This window comes from Chinchilla lanigera, unplaced genomic scaffold (genome assembly GCF_000276665.1).
Source record: "Chinchilla lanigera isolate Chin_1 unplaced genomic scaffold, ChiLan1.0 scaffold00037, whole genome shotgun sequence".
In the NCBI taxonomy this organism is placed as follows: Eukaryota; Metazoa; Chordata; class Mammalia; order Rodentia; family Chinchillidae; genus Chinchilla; species Chinchilla lanigera.
Genome location: NW_004955438.1, coordinates 14,440,794 through 14,459,863, shown reverse-complemented (window position 1 = coordinate 14,459,863; position 19,070 = coordinate 14,440,794). Strand labels below are relative to the sequence as shown.

Genomic DNA, 19,070 nt, shown 5'->3' with positions numbered 1-19,070 from the left:
AAAAAGAGTCCATTATTGTACCGTATTTTCAAAGCTGGAGTTCATTTTTAAGAAAATCTCTAATGCATTTCTCCTACAGATAAATACACTAAATATATGATATCTTGACCTAATAAATTTCTAACGTCCAATAATAGAATTTAGTAATTTTCTACTCTGCTACCATAGCACTTCATTTACTTCAATAACTCCATTTAGACACGGGAGCTACTTCATCTCTTGACTGTAATGAAGGCTCCCGGGAGTAGGATCTGCACCCTTTACCTTCATTGACTCTACATAATAAACACTAAAATAAGTCTTTCCCAAGCTAAATAACCAAAATGCTAAAAGCACAAGCTGTCAAAATTGTATTAGTATTTAATCTCCAATACTTTTAAAAGCCGGGCATGGCGCACACCTATAACCCCAGTACTTGGGAGGCTGAGGCAGAAGGATAGCTGCAAGTTCAAGATCAGCTTGGGCTACACAGTGAGTTCAAGGGAAGCCTGAACTACATAGTGAGACCTTGTCTCAAAAGAATAAAAAAACAAAAAAACAGAATGCTTTTAAAATTCAGATGGAAGTTCAGAATTTCATATCAAGGCAGAAAAGGCTAATGGTTTACTCTCAGATGACAGTGCTTATAGGTTGTATTATGATTCTCCTGAGTGTTTTTCAGAAGGTTAAATTCTACTAGTCCAGACTGAGAATGTGTCTCAGTGGCACAGGGCTTGCCTAGAGCCTCAGTTCAATCCTCAGCACCACAACAAAACAAAACAACACAAAACTCATTATTACAGAAATATTTACTACAATTATTTATCACAAACATTTTTTACCTTTCAAATTCACAATCTGAGAGAATTTTAGCTGCTGTATTTTATCGAAGGCTGCATCCACATCATCTAATGTAAAGAGTGTAAAATCTTCTGTATTGTGTCGAGACTAAAAGAGTGATACAAATGAAAGGTTAAAAATAATCACCGATGTTGTATGATATTTTCCCTTCATTGTTTAAATTACCTGATACAGATCATACATGAACATCTGCCCCATTTTATAAACAGGAATGGTTGCGTAGATAGCGCAGTTCAGACCCAGCTTTCCCACAGCGTAAGGGAGGGCACCAAGATGGAGAGGGTCTGGGTGCGACAGCAGCACTGCGTCAATCTGGTGAACGTGCCTGGGAGAACACAACCAAAATGACAACTTGCTCCATGCTTGTTTTTAAGGATAAAAGCAGAATGGTCAAAATTACTCATTCTGGACTGAAGACCTCACAGGGGTAAAAGAGCAAAACAAATAACTAAAATTATATACTTATGAATTTTAATTTTTACTACCCTGTTCTACACAGACAACAAAATTATGGTATAAGTTCCATTTAAACATATGATGTTATGATGTCTAGACATATTTTTAAAAAAAAGAGGTGAACAAAACAGTAAGTTGATGATGAATGGCTACCTTACATAGTATTAATTTAAATTCAAGAATTCAGCTTGGAATTTTAGAAATGATTAAGGAGAAAGTAATTAAATAGCCATATACTGTGGATTTTTAACCAACAGCACAATCATTATAGTAATATGTCAATCAGGGAAGTTCCCTTTGGCAATAGGTTTTTTTCTTTTTTGGCTTCAAATTCTAAGTATTTAAAACTACTTATGCCCTCTTTCCTTCATTAATTTGCTACATATATAACAGGATCTGGTTTTCTTGTTTTGAGACAGGGTCTCATTTTGTAGTTCAGGCTGCCCTTGAACTCACTATGTAGCCCAGGCTGGCCTTCCACTCGCAGTGATCCTCCTGCCTCAGCCTCTGGAGTGCTGGGATTAGAGGTGTGCACCATTATACTTGGCTCCTAACTGAATCTCTTTTGGTAGATTAGGGTTCTTTAGTACCTCACGGTTACTACTCTAGGAACCAAGTCACAATGTCAAGCATCAAAAAATAGAAAGTAACCTAATGTAATACACCACAGAACTGTCACATGGCAGATGATCCCAGCACTTGGGTGATCTATGCAAGGTGTTTCCTCCTAAATTTTTACAAACTCTCACTCTTTCCTAAAACTAGAGAGCAAAATTTTTACAGTGATCCATTAGCCAAGAGACAATTTGAGATTTTGCTGAATTCAGATAAACAAAACTAATAAGCCAATCAAAACTTTACAAGCTAAAAAGGTCACTATTCAGTTTTTTGGCATAAATAAAGTTCTTACTATAAACTTAAAAAAAAGAGAACAATACATTGTAACATCAAAATCATATTTAAAAAGTATATGAAAGACAAATTGATTTATCTTTTTTGAAAAGTTAATTTAATAAAGTCTAGAAATGTGAAACAGAACTTACTTCCTTAGGGAATCTATAATATCCATAGAAAAGTGCTCATCCCAGCCACAGTCCAATAAAAATCTAAACTCATCAACCTGGAGAAGATAGCAAAGAGCAGACTCTTCTTGGACCCCAGACAGGGTAGTTAATTTGATAATAGATGTCATCTTTTTGGTCCAGTAATCTAAAAGGTTCTTTCAAAAGAAAAACATAATTAAGCATAAAAGCACATAAAATAGACAAATTAACTAATTACCTCACATTTTTAAGTGCTCACAAATTCCATAAACATGGAAGCAAACTGGAAGCAAATATTAAAACAAACATGGAAGCAAGTATTAAAGACTCACTGCCATCACTGTCAAGTTTAAAAGTACAAGCACAGCCCTACACTCTTATTTACAGTTGCTCAGTGTCTCCCTGGGGCAGTTTAACGCAAAATAGTAGACTCTGGAATCAGAGACATCCAGATTTGAATCTATTCCTATGTGATTTGGAGCAGATCAATTAACCTTTTCTCACCTATGTATCCCACTATACAAAACATTAGTATTAACATATATGTAAAAGGATGTTGAAGGATTTCAAATATCATGTAGGTTTACCGAAATTAGAGACTACCCCACCCTAGTTCTGCAATACATAAATGTTTACTCAGTGAATGAATTCATTCCTCACGATGAGCTTGTTCCTCTTCTATCTTGCTCTGTGATGGCAATGATTACATTGCATTTCGATGACTAGTTTACATGTCCTTCTCTCTTTTTAGACCAGTAACCTCTAAATAAGTAGACCACTTTCAGAATCTGATTCAAATAACAGACTCTCCTTTCTCCCCCACAATTCCCGAAATCTCGAAAGTACATATATACATAAAAGTTCACAAAATTCTCAAGAAATTTAATGTTAAGAACCTTGCACCAGAATGCAAGTGAAAAACAGAAGTGGTATCTTATGTTTGCAATCCCTGAAATGAAACCTGACATACCAAGTCCTCCACATTACTTGATGGAATGTATGCTGGGATACCTATTACATGTATGTATTTCCAAAAGGTGTAACATTAACACATCTACTGGGATTTATGATCTAGAACTCTGCCTGTAAACAGAAGCGATAAAGCTGTGGATTAACAAAGTTCAACTCTACAACATTTCCAACTTTAGCTCCTTAAATAAAATTGGGTTGGGTGTGGTGAGGCAAGCCTGAATCCCAACCTTTAGGGGGCTGAGGCAGAAAGATCTCTGCAAGTTCAAGGTCAGCCTGGGGTACATAGTGAGTTCAAGGCCAGCCTAAATTACATAGTGAGACCCTGTTTCAAAAACCAAAAATGAAATGAAATGAAATAGGCTTTTCCTGGCTAACTATGCAAGTAGGACAGAAGGTCACTGAATTACTGATGTCTTACTATTTATCCAAGCTCATCTACTGATTATCCCACCTTTCATAACAGGTTGGTCAGAAGCTAATCCCTTCGCATCTCCTATTCTTGTTTACCTGAGTAACAGTCCCAAATCAAAGACTCCTCTCTTATCCATTATTGCTGACATGTACTTCTCACAGTTGGACCCAACCCCCTACCTTCCCACCCTCCATCTTTTCAGTCTGGATTCTAGCAGCATGCTTCGTCTCACCTGTAACTCGGCTGCCTGTCTTCATAAACACCTGGCAGTTCCACAGTGATACTATTCCTTCTCAAGAATTATTTCAAAATTATTTTTAAATCTCTTGCACTCCTTGGACTTCAAAAGATCCTCAGTCCAGCTACCAAACCACATCTCTTTTGCCTTTTAAATATTCCAGTCCTAATAAAGTTTATGCCACTCAGCTAGTTAGTAGACTTCCAAATCTCCTCCTCAGTGCCGGCACTTACTAATCTGATCTAATTCACTAGGAATCTCAGCTCCTGAGTTGGTTCTTTCTCTCAGTAGTTCCAATATTGAGCTCTGAATGCCTTGACTTTTTTAACTGCAGTAATCCTTATTTCACTTCAGCCACCCACCACCAGTTTCATGCTACGTGATCATTACCGCTGCCTATGCTACTTTCAGAATTTCTCCAGCATCTCACTCTCACTACGTCTCACCTATTCAAGTATTCCCACTGCAAAAGTCTAGGAACCAAGTCACAATGTCAAGCATCAAAAAATAGAAAGTAACCTAATGTAATACACCACAGAACTGTCACATGGCAGATGATCCCAGCACTTGGGTGATCCATGCAAGATGTTTCCTCCTAAATTTTTACAAACTCTCACTCTTTCCTAAAACTACAGAGCAAAATTTTTACAGTGATCCATTAGCCAAGAGACAATCCGACAACTGTTCCACTATCCAGGACCCCTTCTTATCTCTACTCAGATCCTCAACCCTCCATGTGTGATCCATCACTATTTTGCAGACACTCTGAAATACCTACTTCTCCAGTCCTTTGTATCCACCTGGCAAAATCCCAACCTTAACTGACACCAGTCATTTCCTCTGTCTGCTCCAGCAGCTGCCAGACAATGGGAAACCACCTCCCACACAACTGTGCTGTGTGCTCTTTAAATTTACAGCCAAAATTCTCAAATAGCCTTTACTCCTGTCAATCCTACTTCCTTTGTAGGCTAACTTTCCACCTCAGAATACTATTTCTCACCATTTCTCTGCTCAACCATTACCCCACCCTCCTCTCCCTACTTTCAGCTGATAACGTCACTTCATTCTTCAATGAGAAAACAGACAGTAACTCATTTTCCAGATGGCACATCACTTACTCAAGCCTCATGTACACTGCTGAGTCTCCTATTATGTGTAATAAACAGCTCTGTTCTCATCCAAGGCCAACCTCTCTGTGCGTTCTTGATCCCACCCTTATTTACCCTTGAGGACCTGACTTCTTCAGCCATTCCCTCCTTTTCCCTCTGGCACTGATGGACCACTTCCATAAGCTACAAAAACTCTTTAGAATTTCTTAACTTGTAAGAACCCTGTGACCCTGAGGTATTTTTATGTTTCTCTTTCAAGCAAAATGTGACATTTGCTCACAAGTGTGTCTCCCCATTCTCACCTCCTTCCCACTTCCCACTATCACGGTGAGCAGCCAGGGAAATGTGTACTGGCTAAGGTGGTACCAGAGGTTAATCAATGAGCCTTACAACTCAATGGATTTCTCTAATTCCCTTCTATCTCCAGTCACCAAGGTGTCCCACTAGCTTGTGTATTTTCTCTGCCTCCCATTTATTGTGCCACACCTATGACCATCCTGAAGTCCCCCCCTCTTCTATTCCTGGCACACTCTGCAACATCATTTTTTTTTTTTTTTTTTGGACTGAGCACAGGGTCTTCTCAGAGCTACATCCCAGCCCCTTTCACTTCTTCTTTCTTTAATTTTGAGACAGGGTTTCACTAAATTGCCAGGCAGGACTCAAACTTATGATCCTCCTACCTCAGCCTCCCCAAGTAGACAAGTACAGGGGTGCCCCACCAAGCCCAGCTTTACAAGATTATTCTATTCCCTTAAAAATACTTAGAGCTCTCTGCAATTGCTTTTTATTTATTTACTTATTTGTCTGACTCCTTTTGCCTGCCTGACCCCATTAGAATGTGGACTTCGAATTATGGGTCAGTGATATTCCAGTGGCTCCAGAGTGCCTAACACATGTGGTGGTCAGTGTTTCAGAAGGGAATGAATGAGGCATAACTAGTATTAAATGAACTTAATGAGTTGGGCATGTTGGCACATGCCTGTAATCCCAGCATTGGTGAAGGTGAGGCAGGAGGATTCTAAGTTTGAGACCAGCCTGAGCTACTTTAAATGCCGCCTGGAATACAGAACAAGACCCTGTCTCAAAAAAAAAAAAAAAAAAAAAGCATAATGTTCTTACCACAGCATTAAGAGTTTATCTACTTGTATTTCCCCCTCCTTAGGACAGCTCTCTTGAGTACAGGATTAGGCTTAATCCATCTGGCACCCTGCAGAGTAGCCGTTCAATAAATAACTGTTGGCAAATTAAAATTTATAGTGACGTAGACTGTTCCCACTTGAGGTAGAAGAACTACAAAGACAATATTCTTTATTTCATGAAAAATGTTTATAAATACAACTTTGGGAAGGAACTAGAAAATTCTCTATGCCAAAAAGCTTCCTGTACCACAATTATAATAATGCCTTAAAAGGAACTTTTTTTTTGCTCAACTACACTTTTACTTCCCCTTTTTTTTCCATTTAGATTGTGAAGTTAAAACACAAAGTATCTGGCAGGTATTACTGAATGAATTCACATTAAAACTTTTTAAAACTGGGCATGGTGATGGACTCCTGTAATCTCAGTACTTTAAGAGGCTGAGGCAGGAAGACTGCAAAGCCAAAGCTAGCTTGGGAAAGTTGGTGACTTGTGACACCCTGTCTTAAAATAAGAAAAACAAAAGGCTGGGGAATACAGCTCAGCACAGAAGGCCTGCATTCAGTCCTCAGTACCACCACACCCACCCACACCCAAATAAATAAATAAATTTTAAAACCAGCTAAATATTTATCAGACATTCATTACTTACTAAAATCCCAGTTGTATATGTGATAAAATGCCACAAGTTCAGAGGAAGAGTTCTTTATAAATCTAAAAAAAAAAAAAAAAGACTCCTATGAATGCAGTGTAATGATTTCTTTCACTTATAATTGTTTTAATTTGTACATTTTCCTTAAGACACCATGAGTGACAGCAGAGAGTATAATACATAGTCCATTTAAATAAAAGAAACATACTTGAGGAAGCCTGGGTTCACATAAAACAGGGATAATATAATAAAAGACATAAAATAAATAATAAAGAGCCAGGTTGGTTATGATCAGGAACTTGAATATGCAGTTTAGGAAAGAGTTTTCAAAATTCTCAATAACAGAAATTCAGAGAAGCAGGAACTGAGATTATTCATTAAGGTTTTGTAGGACCTGGGTAGAAAGAAAAAGCTAAAACAGAGATAAGCAAAACATTGGGGATGGGGCACTACCAAATAGAGGCAACAAGACGACCACAAGAAATCTTAGCCCTAGTTCAACGGACAACACAGGAAGATTTTAAGCTTAATTAACAATTAGAAAGATGGTAATTCCGTATTTTAGGAAAATGAGCTGCCATGTATGAATGAACAGTAACAAAAAGCAGCGAGATTTAAAAAGAGTATTTAGCAGACCGCCTGCTCCTCTCAACTCTGCTGGTCCCATTTTGGGACTAAATTTCTTCAGCCTCAGAGGTTCTTTATAATTCTACAATATCATTCAGTAGTCATTACCTAAGTAATCAATACCTGAAATTCTGTTTGATTCTTCCCTTTACCTTTTCTTGGACAACTGTCCAATTTCAGATTATTTTTCCCTCAGAAGGCCTTGTGCATATATCATTCCCTTTCTAGTCCTACCACCAGTACCTAATATAAGGCCTTGTTCCCTTACATGTGGATCTCTTCATTTCTCTGCCTCCAGTTTTTCCTTCCTTCAACTCAATCTAAGCATTCCTGCCAGGTTCACCTTCAAAAACACACCTACAGGCCAGGCATAGTGGCACAAGCCTGTAACCCCAGCACTGGGGAGGCTGAGGCAGAAGGGCCTCAGGAGGAACACAGCTGAGTTCATGGTCAGCCTGGGCTACAGTGAGTTCAAGGTCAGCCTGAACTACAAAATGAGACCCTGTCTCAAAAAAAAACAAAAACAAAAACAACCAAACTAAAAACCAACTAAAAACACCCAGACACACATTACCCTTTGCTCAGAAATGTTTGAAAGCCTCTTACTGCCTGAGGACAAAACAAAGACCAAAACAGCTCCACACCTTCACTGAGAATGGAGGGTGTCATGACATCATTGGTCATCATCCTCTCTCAGGGCCCAACTCAGATTCCACCTCCTTATTAATTCCTCATCAGTAGTCTCCACCACTGACAGCAAACCTCTTTAGAGCTTTCAATGATACAAACAGCCCATTGCGTCACACGTGCCGCAGGTTCACCACCACTGGTCTAGACCAGACTAGTTTCATCAACAGAAATATAATACACACCACACGTATTTTTAAATTTTTCATAGCCACACTGAAAAAAGTAGATGAAACTTTGTTTTATCTAAAATTTATCATTTCAACATGTAATCTTCAAAAAATTGAACACTTCACACTATTTTTTGTACTATCTTCAAAATCCAGTGCATACTTAGGGTTTACAGCACAGCTCAATTCAAACTAGCCACATTTCAAGTGCTCAGTATCGCACGTGGTTGGTGGCTACTATAATAGCACAGGTCTAGACTCCAAAATCAGTGCTTTAGACTGTGGAGCACTGTGCTTGCCACCTATAAAGAGCAGGTTGGCAATGTCATCATTTTGTTTTTATGTTCATGACTCAGACTTGATTTGTTGTTTTTTGTTTGCTTGAACCCAGGGGGCACTGAATTACATCCCCAGGCCTTTTATTTTGAGACAGGGTCTCATTAAGTTGCTCAGGCTTGCCTTTATCTTGTGATCCTTCTGCTCAGTCTTCCAGATACCACAGCTTAGACTGCAGGCATATGCCACCACAGCCCCCAAACTGGTAGTCCTCCAGAGAGAAAACTAGTCATCTTACCAACAAACTCGAGGCCACTAGCTGAATTCTATTTGACACTTAGTCTAACACTTTTAACTGGCCTAAATCAATGGAAGTGTTCATCGCCTTACCTGAATGATTGCAAATTTCCTCTAGTTTTCCTGTACCAAGTTGATGCTTCACACAGCTATTAGTGAAAACATCTTCAGAGCCAAATGTTCTCACACCCAGTCCTTGCACAAACTATCCAATGGCTTCCTGCTAACTACTGAATAAAAATCTCAACTCCTTAGCTGAAAATCAAGATCGTTCACAAACTGATATCAATCTACCTCTTGCTTCTTTATTAACCACTGAATGCTCAAACATTTATTTTCCCCTTTTGCCTACGTCCAAACTTCATCCCTGCTCTGCATCCGGGGATGATCTCCTGACCTAACAAATTCCTTTTGATGCTTCTCGACCCCGTTCAAATACTCACTCTTTCAAAAAGCTATTTCATTGTCTTCAGATACTTTCTTTTACTTAGCACACAGAATAGTTGCTGAATGGATGCTGAATGCATAGCTGAAGTTAAAGTCGTAAGATTTGTATCTCCAACATCAAGCAAGGTGCTTAAAGCAACAGAAATGTGTCCTGAGTGAACCCTCACCCCATCACAGATCCCTCCAGGCAGTGATTCTGAGCAACACAACTCGATCGCAAATACTATGTATCGGTTCTTTGCTCTCTCAATAACGATCGTGCATGTTGAGAGTGACAATCAAAGGGAAGTACACAAAACACAAAGGAAGGAGAGACTAGAGCTCACAGAACGGCAAGTCTCTTCCGGGTTGCTCAGGAAGAGCCGCGCTTCCTAACAGGATCAAAGGGGAATACAATTAAAAGATTTGGGAATGGGCAAAAACGATGGCTCAGGTTCGCCTGGTCACAGACCTGCAGAGGTTAGAGCTAGTCTGACCGCCGATTTTCTGAAGAGAAAGTAAAAGATAGAAAGTCGAAAAGAACGAGTGCAGCGGCGGTGGAAGCGCTCGAGCGCGCTGCAGGCAACTCTCTCAAGGCGCCGCACTACATCTTAACGGACTTCGGGGTCCACGCGCTAACTGGACGACTACTTCGTGCCCAGCGCGTGGCAGCCTCGCGGGGGCTGAGCCCTAGAAGGCGGGAAGACCCGGGGTAGGGAGGCTGAGAGCACGGCAGCCACGAGGCGAAGGACCAAAGCCGGGGTCGGATGAGTCCCCCAGCCCCGGACAGAAAGGGCGGCGGAGAACCGCAGAAAGGAGCTAAAGAGAGCGAGCGAGAGAGAGAACCGTACGGACTGTCACAAACAACCCGGGAGTATTCCACCCACGAAGTCACTTCTCTTTCACTCGCGGAGAACTTCCAGGACAGTCGCAACCGGAACCGCAGAAGCACTTCCCCTGGGAGACTGGGTCGGAGCCCGCTGTCCCCGAGGGCGAGGACGCCCCTCCCCCATCCAAAGGCGCACCCCCTTCTCCCGCCCTCACTTGCCGCGTAAGGCCTACCCCAGCGCCGTCCACTGCCCTTCCCAACCCCCAGTCGAATCCACGCTCAAGGATGAAAACCGCTGACGCTCGCTCAGCGGCACCCTTGACCACCGGCTGGCAGAAACCCCGCAGTGGTAGCCGCCATTTTGAACCTGTAGGTGAGCGGCGGAGGCGGGGATGACCCGGGCGATACCAATGGGGGGGGTGGGGACGAAGCCGCAGGTAGGTGATAGTGCTTGTACCAACAAGTATTTTCACCTGCACTGAAGTTGTATTCAGAAATTATCTATAATGTTTGAATTTTTTAAACAGAGAGAGTAAAAAATTTGAAGAAAGAAGAGGTATAAATTTCCGCCACAACGCCTCCCCCCGTGCGGGCGGTCGATATGGCAGATCCTGAGGTCGCCGCATCCGCCAGCGCTAGTGGCGGAGCTTGCAGCTGTCCTTGGTCGTGCGGTCGTTGTTGGCCCTCAGGCCGCAGGTGGGTCAGGGTTCCCTGGGCGGTCGGGGCGCCTCCGATCGCGGTCGTGCAGGCGGGAAGGGTTCTGGGAAAACCCTCGGCCGTGGTGTGTGCGTGTGGTAGGGTGCTCTGGGGCTCCCGAGAGAACGTCAGGGGGGAAAGGACAAGAAATAGGTTTGTCTTGGAGTGGACGACTGACTTACGTTTCCTGTGTGGAGGCTTTTGGGAAGGGTACCCCGAGGCCGTCAGAACTAGAAAACGGCTTTAGGGGCGAGCCGATGGCCGACCCCCACCAAACTGGAGAGGAGACCACCCTAAACCCCGCTGCTACTCACAAGCAGGGAAAGGGGCTGCTTCTGCAGGAGCGTCCGCATTTGTCCTCGTCTCAGCGATCCGTCTTCTCGTTCACCAGACTCTAAGTATCAGACCCTTTTGCTTCGACCATTCCACAAATTATGCACTTGTCAGTTTTCTTTTTTTGGGGGGGGGGTTTCCGGTACCGGGAATCGAACTTACGACCTCGCGCTTGCCAGGTAGTCGCTGTGCCGCTGAGCTAAATCCCCAGCCCCCCAGTTTTCTTTAAAAAACGTAATAAGCTTGTGTTTGGTTTCCAAAGTGTAGATGGCCTTGAGACTGCAGGAGTGGATTCCTCCATGCATTGAGTACAGCTTTTCAGAGGTTGATGCTGTTTTTTTTTTTTTTTTTTTTTTTTAGTTTTGTTAGTGATTATGAAAAGTAAAAACTGCCTGACAGTGCTGTAAGATTCAAGACTTGCTAGAGGAGAACCCAAAATTTTGGAACATCTTAGTATTAAAAGATACATGAGCAGGAGCTGGGGGTGTAATTCAGTGGTAGAATCTATGCTTTTAGGAGGCCCTGGGTGCAGTGGCCAGCGCACCTCACTACCCTGTCCCTCTAGAAAAAGAATTTAGAAAAAAATGACAGTAATGACCTCTTAAGTCCAAAAGATAAAACCCAGTCCAAAAGATAAAACCCAATTTGTGTTTCAGGAATATCATAGCGCGCCTGGTTCTGAAGAAAAAGCAACATTTTCTTACAGGTCTTCCTATAGACACTAAAAATACATACAGGGCACCTATGGGGATGCCATTCCCTAAAGCAGTTGGCCTTTTTCCCTCCTGCTAACACTCTACTTACTCTACTCATGATCCTCACTGGATGATGCGCTTTCTTTCTGCCTTCGCCTATCAGCTAAAGCTGTCTTAGAGTCTCTCTACACTATGCCTCCTACCCACCTTTCCCTCCTGTTCACTTTTCTCCAGTACTGAGGATTGATCTCAGCCTTTCTTCATACTGAGCTACATCCCTAGTCCTTTTAAAAACATTTTTTTTTTGAGACAGGTTCTGAGTCATTTGTCCAGACTGGGCTTGAATTTACCATCCTGCCTTAGCCTTCCAGTCTAGTTCACTTTTTATGAAAATAAATCTCTATCCTTCCTGGAAAACATACAGGACAAGTGATGTACAGTGGGCTGCTTCCATAGCCCACTGGGTATAGATTATATCATTATAATATGAAACGCAACTTGGACTAAGATTTGTCATTTCCCTCCGGGATGTTCCTTCATGGTGATTGAGTCCAATTCTGGATTCTGAGTGTACAGAATCCTTTTGTGTTTCAGTCTCAGTGTCTGTAATTCTGGAGTCTGTGTGGTGTCTACATGCAACAAGAATTGCAGGGCTCACCTCATCTCTTCTGAGTAGAGCCAGACCCACCCAATGCTTAGCTTCTGGCCCTGGTGAGAGAATGCCAAGAATGCTCATGTCTCAGTGGCCATGGGCTCTTTTAAAACTGTTTTGTGCTAGGAATCAGCAAAAATTTATTTGGTGGCTAAATACAAAATGGTACCTAAAAGCTGTGCTGCTCCGGGTGGTAGTGATACCTGTTAAGGAGTCTAAAAATAAGAATAGGAAGCAGAGTAGATAACCACTGAGTTGTTGAACTTAAACACCTGCCACATGAACAGAGATATATAGCTATATAGCATTTTGCATTTTAGTGCTCTTAAAGTTACAGTATCTTCTTTACAGGTCCTCATTATTAGTACCATACTTTACTGGCTCAAGTTTATAAAGCACGTGAGCAGCAAACTTGGTGGGCACTTGGTGGCCACAAAAAGTACTTTAAGATCTCAATAATATTACCCTTAACAAAAGGCACAGTGCAATGAGAACCATCATCTTCAAGGAAATAAAGGAAGGTTGGTTGCACTTAGGATTATACTCCCAAGGGGTATATGAGATAAAATCAGCTGGGGAATTCTTTCAACTACAGATTTGTCAAGGCCTCACCGTTTAAGTAAAGCCAAGAAGTCTTTATTTTGAGAGGGCTCCCTGGGTGATTCTGACATTATCAAGGTTCAGAACCAGACTAAAATTTAAAACTTGTAAATTGTACACTTAAATGTCTCATCATGTGCTTAGATCATAGTTTTCTAGATCAGTGACATGGACTAGAACCTGCTATGTGTAGTTTTACATGGTATTTATGAGCTATGGTATATCGCACTTGTGCAACTTTTAGCAGCATGGCCAGCGTCTACCCCAATGAGTTTGGATAATGGGTATTTAATGAAAGCTTGAGACATAATTAGAATTGTGTAAGTATGTGGGCCAGGTCAGAAGGAGAGATATGAACTGAGTCTACGTATCCCTAGCACAGATTAATGCTAAGCACTTTAGTTGGCAGTAAGGTATTCTACTACGGTGTTGTCTTACATCTTGTCAGCCGTGGTGTATGATTTATTCACATGCACAAGAATGTGTATGTTTTTTTCACTTTTGTTAGTACATGTTTGCAGTACATAATGATTACATTCACTGTAGGAGATTGGTACATGTACATAATACATTTCAATATCCTTTTCCCACATCCCCCCTTTTATTTTTCCAGCATTGGATTCATTTACTTATCTTGTAAGACCTTGTAAGGTTAATTATCATATATGTATAATGAAAACCAGACTAAGGGGCCAAAGGACATAAAAACATGTTAGACAATTGTATTAAGTCATGGTACACTTTTAGATATATTATCTGCACTGGATTACAATTCCCTTTTTTCTGAGTGTTTTTATTATCTATATACAAGCCTTTACTGATGGCAGTTTAACTATGTTTTATTGAGTTAGTGTATATTTGTTAATTTTCACATCATGACTACTAGTTCTCCTCTGACTTTTGAAAACTTAGCAATTAAGACCTCTTATTGTATCAAAAACATAAATTCATGGAGAGGTCTTAGTAGAGGCAGTGTGGAGTGATAGGAGGCAGATATTTGGAGTGAATCCGAATTTGAATTCTAGGCCTCCACTAAAAAGCTACTTGAGTTAAGCTATTTCCTTATTCGTAAAACAAGGCTCATAATAGTTATTTCATGCTATATGTAGAAATATATGATGGCCCAAGTAGTCATCTGTAAAAGTAAACTCCCTTTCTTTATCTTTTATAGGATCATTTAATTGAGATTCAGATCTATTGTGATATTGAATATTTTGCACATGTAAAAATTCTCAATACTAGGGATCATGAAATAATCATCTTTTACAGGTAGACTTATTGTTTGTTTGTTTCGTTTTGTTTTTAAATAGGGTCTCCCTTTGTAGTTCAGGCTGGCTTCAAACTTGAGGTCGGGCCTCAAACCTTCAGGTTGGCCTCAAACTTGAGGTGGGTTCCTGAGTAAGCTCGCAAGTGCTTGGATTACAGGTGTGCACCACCGCAGCCTGTGTGATGAGTAGAATTCTTTTAAACTCTGCTACTCAGCTCTATATCAAGTCACTGGTAAAGTGAGAAATAAATTTAATAAATAGATTTTATTTTATTGCAGTGCAATTTTATTTTTTCTTTTTCGTATTTTTTATTTTCTTTTGCAGTGTAATTTTAAACTGACCGTTATCACCTAATGTCCATCAAGTAGATGTTAATGACTGTACTGTCTTTTTATTACTGTACTAATGTACATTCTTATGCCCGGCAGATTTGGAGGCACATTTTAAGATCTACTTCACATTCACAGCTATCTTTCTGTTTCAGATACAATTTAGAAGATACTTTAAGGGAAATTGTATTTCTGATAATCTTTTTGTTTTGTTTTTAGCAGTCATGGTCAACATAGTTCAGATTGTGCGTGACCACTGGGTACATATACTTGTCCCTATGGGATTTGTCTTTGGATGGTATCTGGACAGAAAGAATGATGAAACGCTAACTGCCTTCCGGAACAAGAGTATGCTATTTAAAAGGTTAGTCACACATTTATTTTTTTTTAAATCAGTAGTCAGATGACTACTATTGGCCAGCTATTGGCTATTGAATATTCTTAATACAGTGTGTGTCAAAGATAAGCAGAGAGGGTACTTTTTCTCCCCTAATGACTTAGATTCAAGTGATAACTATTTTTTAGGCTTGTTTATTACTTTCTCCTTTGATAAAATTATATGATTACCTCTGGAATGTAAAGTCTTCATTTTATAAACAGGCTATTGCAGATCTCTGAGAAAGTTTCATTTTTTGAAATTCAAGGTACATTTTAGCATAGAAACAAAGTTTTAAACCAGTTAGTCAAATCTTATCCTGTGTAAAGCTTTCACATGTATTATCTTACTTCAGCCAGGACACAAGTCAAATAAATATAGTAAAAGTGACCCAGTGCTGTGTTTTCAGCAACACTGCCTCAGAGCTTTAAATATGGTGGTTCAGTGATTGCAGCTGGCAGCTGCCTGGTTCCATTGTATCTTCAGAGATGGCACCTCTGGCAGCAGAGAGTTATGATCAGCAGACAGAGTATGTGCCAGTGGGTGCACATCTATCTGGATTGGAAGAAGCTCAAGGGACAAGAGAGCTATAGCTGGGCATGGTGGCACATGCCTATAATCCCTGCACTGGGGAGGCTGAAGCAGGAGGATTGCCACAAGTTTAAGGCCGGCTTGGGCTACATAGTGAGTTCAAGGCCAAGCTGAACTGTATAGCAAAACCATGTCTCAGGAAAACAAAGGCAAAAAGGAAAAAGAGGAGCAAGTAGCATTCACAGGTACTATATAGGGGTGGTTCACAAGTCAAGGATTTTAAGTGAGCTAAAAAGGATATAGAGAACACTGAATAAACTCATTGAAAGGATAATCACTATTATATGTACTAAGAAATTAAAGTCTTTAAGCTGAGAAAATGAAGACATGCTAAGAGTTTAAGGTCATGAGCAAATAGGATGAATCTAATATAACATTTTTAATGAGTCAGTTTAATAGACTATAAAATACTCTTTTGATGACCTCATAAAAGTTTTATTTACAGTTTTTCCTTTCTTTCTTTCTTTCTATATAGGGAATTGAGGCCCAATGAAGAAGTTACCTGGAAATAAGGACTGTGGCTAAATTACAGAACGTTCATGTTTTAAAATGTATCAGAAAAAATAAAAACATATTTGTTATTTAGTTACAAGAACTTGAAATGTGATTCTTTTTATAGTTTTGTTTTGTTTTGCTTTATGGTGATGGAACAAGGTCTAGGTAGTGCAGGATAGCCTTCAGCTTGCTATGTATCCCTGGCTATCCTTGAACTCACAATCCTCCTGCCTCAGCCTCGTGAGTACTGGAATTACAGGTATATGCATCACTCCTGGCATCTTTTTATACTTACTGAGATGATCTTTTATATACTTTTTTATGCTTTTGTTAAGTTAGTCTTCAAGTTTTAAATACACTTGGTTTATAAAATAATTATTGAGTGTCTGTATGCATAGGTGTTAAATTTGTAATCAACATTTAATTTTTTGTTTCTTACTTTGGACCACAATACTATTAAATCATATACCCCATTTTTCCCTCAGATATTTTTCCAAAAAAAACTTTTCAGACTGTGTGTCCCCCAAGAGTTCATACATGAAAATGTAATCCCCATTGTGACATCTTAAGGTGATGGGGACAATCCAACAATGGTATGTAGAGTTTGAGACCTTTGAGAGATGACTAGGGTTTGATAAGGTCATCAAGGTTGAATCCCAGTGACTGAATTATTGGTGGCTTTATAAAAGAGACCAGAAAATATACACAGTCATGTACTCTGCCTGTCTCTTACCATGTGATGCCCTAAACCACTTCAGGACTTCACCAACAAGAAAGCCATCACCAGATGTGGCCCTTGATCTTGGAACTCCAGAACTGTGAGATGAAATAAACCCCTTCTCTTTATAAACTTATCCAGCCTCAGATACTTTGTTATAGTAATACAAAGTGGACTAAGGTAATGTACTTCAGGGGAACTTTAATAGGATGATGCAAAGATTTGGCGAAAATCATATAGTTGAAAATTTAGTGACTTTGGGTTTGTCAAAGATTTCTTAAATTCAGCAAAGCATAAATTGTTTTTAAAACTTAGTAAATAATAGTTTATTAAATTGAAAGCTTTTACTCCTCAAAAAATAAGTATCTTCATGCAGTCTCACTTGACATAAAATTTTAAGGATATAGATTAAAGAAAAGTTGAGTTGTCCAAGATGATATAGAAGTGTATCTGTTTGGTGCATCCAGACTTTTTTGTTTTGTTTTGGTCTTTTTGAGACAGGGTCTCACTATGCAGTTCAGGCTGGTCTTGAACTGACTTTGTAGCCCAGGCTGGCCTCATATTTCCAGTGATCCTGCCTCAGCCTCCCAAGTGCTGGGATAACAGGCATGCGCCACCATGCCCAGGTGGTGCATCCAGACTTAGTAGCATCCTTCTCCTTCTGAATTATTGTGATACTGTTTGTCTTTCTGCTTTACACCAACTCTTGATAAAATGACCAAGACTCCTGTGACCCTCAAAAAGTGACAGTTTAGCAGTATGTCAAGTAATAATGCTAGTATGGTATAATAGGGCTTTAATATGGACAAGTACAAGGTATAGTGGTAGCACAAAGTTTCCAAGTCAAGGGAAGAAGTTGGTTTGACTGGAGCAGAAGAAATTTAGGGAGTCAAAGTAGGAAAGGAAATTGGCCCAGATCACAAAGAGCTTTTTAAGGTGGCAACGGGAAGGTAGTGGTAAGCCCCTAAAGGACTTTAAAGGAAATAAGATTTAGATAATTATATAAGAATCTTCCAATATAAATTCTTTGAAGGTGGTACTAGTTGTCTTTTTCATGATTACATTGGGGGGGGGGCAGTAACCAGGAACCAAACTCACCTGGTGCTTGCCAGGTAGGCAGTGTGCCACTGGGCTATATCCCCAGTCCTCTTGTTCAATAAGATAAAATTGGGTGAGATTTATATTTTTGAAAGGAAGATCATTGATAACACTGAATTAGATATACTGAGACTGGAATCAGAAGACCAGTCAGTGTTCCACGGACTGGTCTACAGGTAAGATCAAGAAGGCTTGAACCAAGTAATAGCAGTGAAGAGACAATCAAGAGTGGATATGTAGGGGCTGGGGATTTAGCTCAGCGGCAAAAGCGCCTGCCTGGCAAGCGCAAGGTTGTGAGTTCGGTTCCCGGTACCGGAGAAAAACAAAAAAAAAAAAAAAAAAAGGAGTGGATATGTAACATTTGCAGACTGATTGGGGTGAGGTGTTAAGTGTTGTGTAAATGGAATCAAGAATGACACCAAATTTGATGATGCCTTGATCTGGGACTCCATCCTCCAGACCAACCAGCAATAAATTTCTGTTGATAAATCACCCAGTCTGAGATATTTTGTTAGAACAGACTAAAGGTGCTAAGGCAGCTGACTTCATTCAGTTGAAAGACATCAACTGTACCTTTAAAATATACCAGAAAACGGTTTGTAATTGATTTTTTCACTTCTTGAGACTATGATTCACTTCCCTGGTTAAGCCACAATTCCTTAAGAACAAGGACTTTCCTCCATTATACATAAATGATCAACAAAGGGTAACCGGGTCCGACCCTTGAGCACCTGGTCCTCACTGTAGTCTCCATCCCCTTACTTCTCCCTGCTCCTTCTAGTCCTCTTGAATTTGCACTCACCAAAATAGTCTCCATAGGAACAGAATTTAGTGGTCTCTTTTAAGTACTTGTGTTGTTTGACATCTTGGTAGCAAGTGACACTGACTGGTCCCTGAAGGATTCTCTTCCCAGGGCTTCCCTAACACTACATCCTCCATTTTAACCCCCTCTTCCTTGACTATTACTTCTCATTCCTCAGGACCCAACTGTTATCTTTTCAATCTCTTGGTTTTCTTTTTTTTTTTTTTTTTTTTTTTTTTTTTTTTT

The 19,070-nt window shown here is 40.2% G+C and overlaps 3 protein-coding genes across 18 annotated transcripts in view; 2 read left to right on the top strand and 1 right to left on the bottom strand.

The window, feature by feature from the left end:
* Positions 1 to 10,544, bottom strand: part of Cpsf2 (cleavage and polyadenylation specific factor 2, 100kDa) — a 33,684-nt gene extending 23,140 nt beyond the window's left edge. The window contains exons 1-6 of one of the 15 annotated variants that reach the window (XM_005390313.2): positions 10,405 to 10,544; positions 6,860 to 6,921; positions 6,190 to 6,303; positions 2,340 to 2,515; positions 1,006 to 1,165; positions 822 to 927 (exon numbers count right to left, since the gene is read on the bottom strand). In XM_005390313.2, coding sequence (XP_005390370.1) covers positions 822 to 927; positions 1,006 to 1,165; positions 2,340 to 2,488 — 415 coding nt within the window. In that variant the 5' untranslated portion in view covers positions 2,489 to 2,515; positions 6,190 to 6,303; positions 6,860 to 6,921; positions 10,405 to 10,544. The other 14 variants (XM_005390318.2, XM_005390315.2, XM_013517186.1 and 11 more) reach the window with 14 other exon arrangements.
* Positions 10,110 to 16,306, top strand: Ndufb1 (NADH dehydrogenase (ubiquinone) 1 beta subcomplex, 1, 7kDa). The gene is made up of 4 exons (XM_005390443.1): positions 10,110 to 10,393; positions 10,719 to 10,867; positions 14,964 to 15,108; positions 16,187 to 16,306. The coding sequence occupies exons 1-4, from the start codon at positions 10,110 to 10,112 to the stop codon at positions 16,221 to 16,223; spliced, it is 615 nt and encodes a 204-aa protein (XP_005390500.1). The 3' UTR covers positions 16,224 to 16,306.
* A 100-nt stretch (positions 16,307 to 16,406) lies between these two features.
* Atxn3 (ataxin 3) overlaps positions 16,407 to 19,070 on the top strand; it is a 38,043-nt gene continuing 35,379 nt past the window's right edge. The window contains exon 1 of one of the 2 annotated variants that reach the window (XM_013517194.1): positions 16,407 to 17,024. The gene's annotated coding sequence lies outside the window, so the exon portion shown is untranslated. The other variant, XM_013517196.1, reaches the window with a different exon arrangement.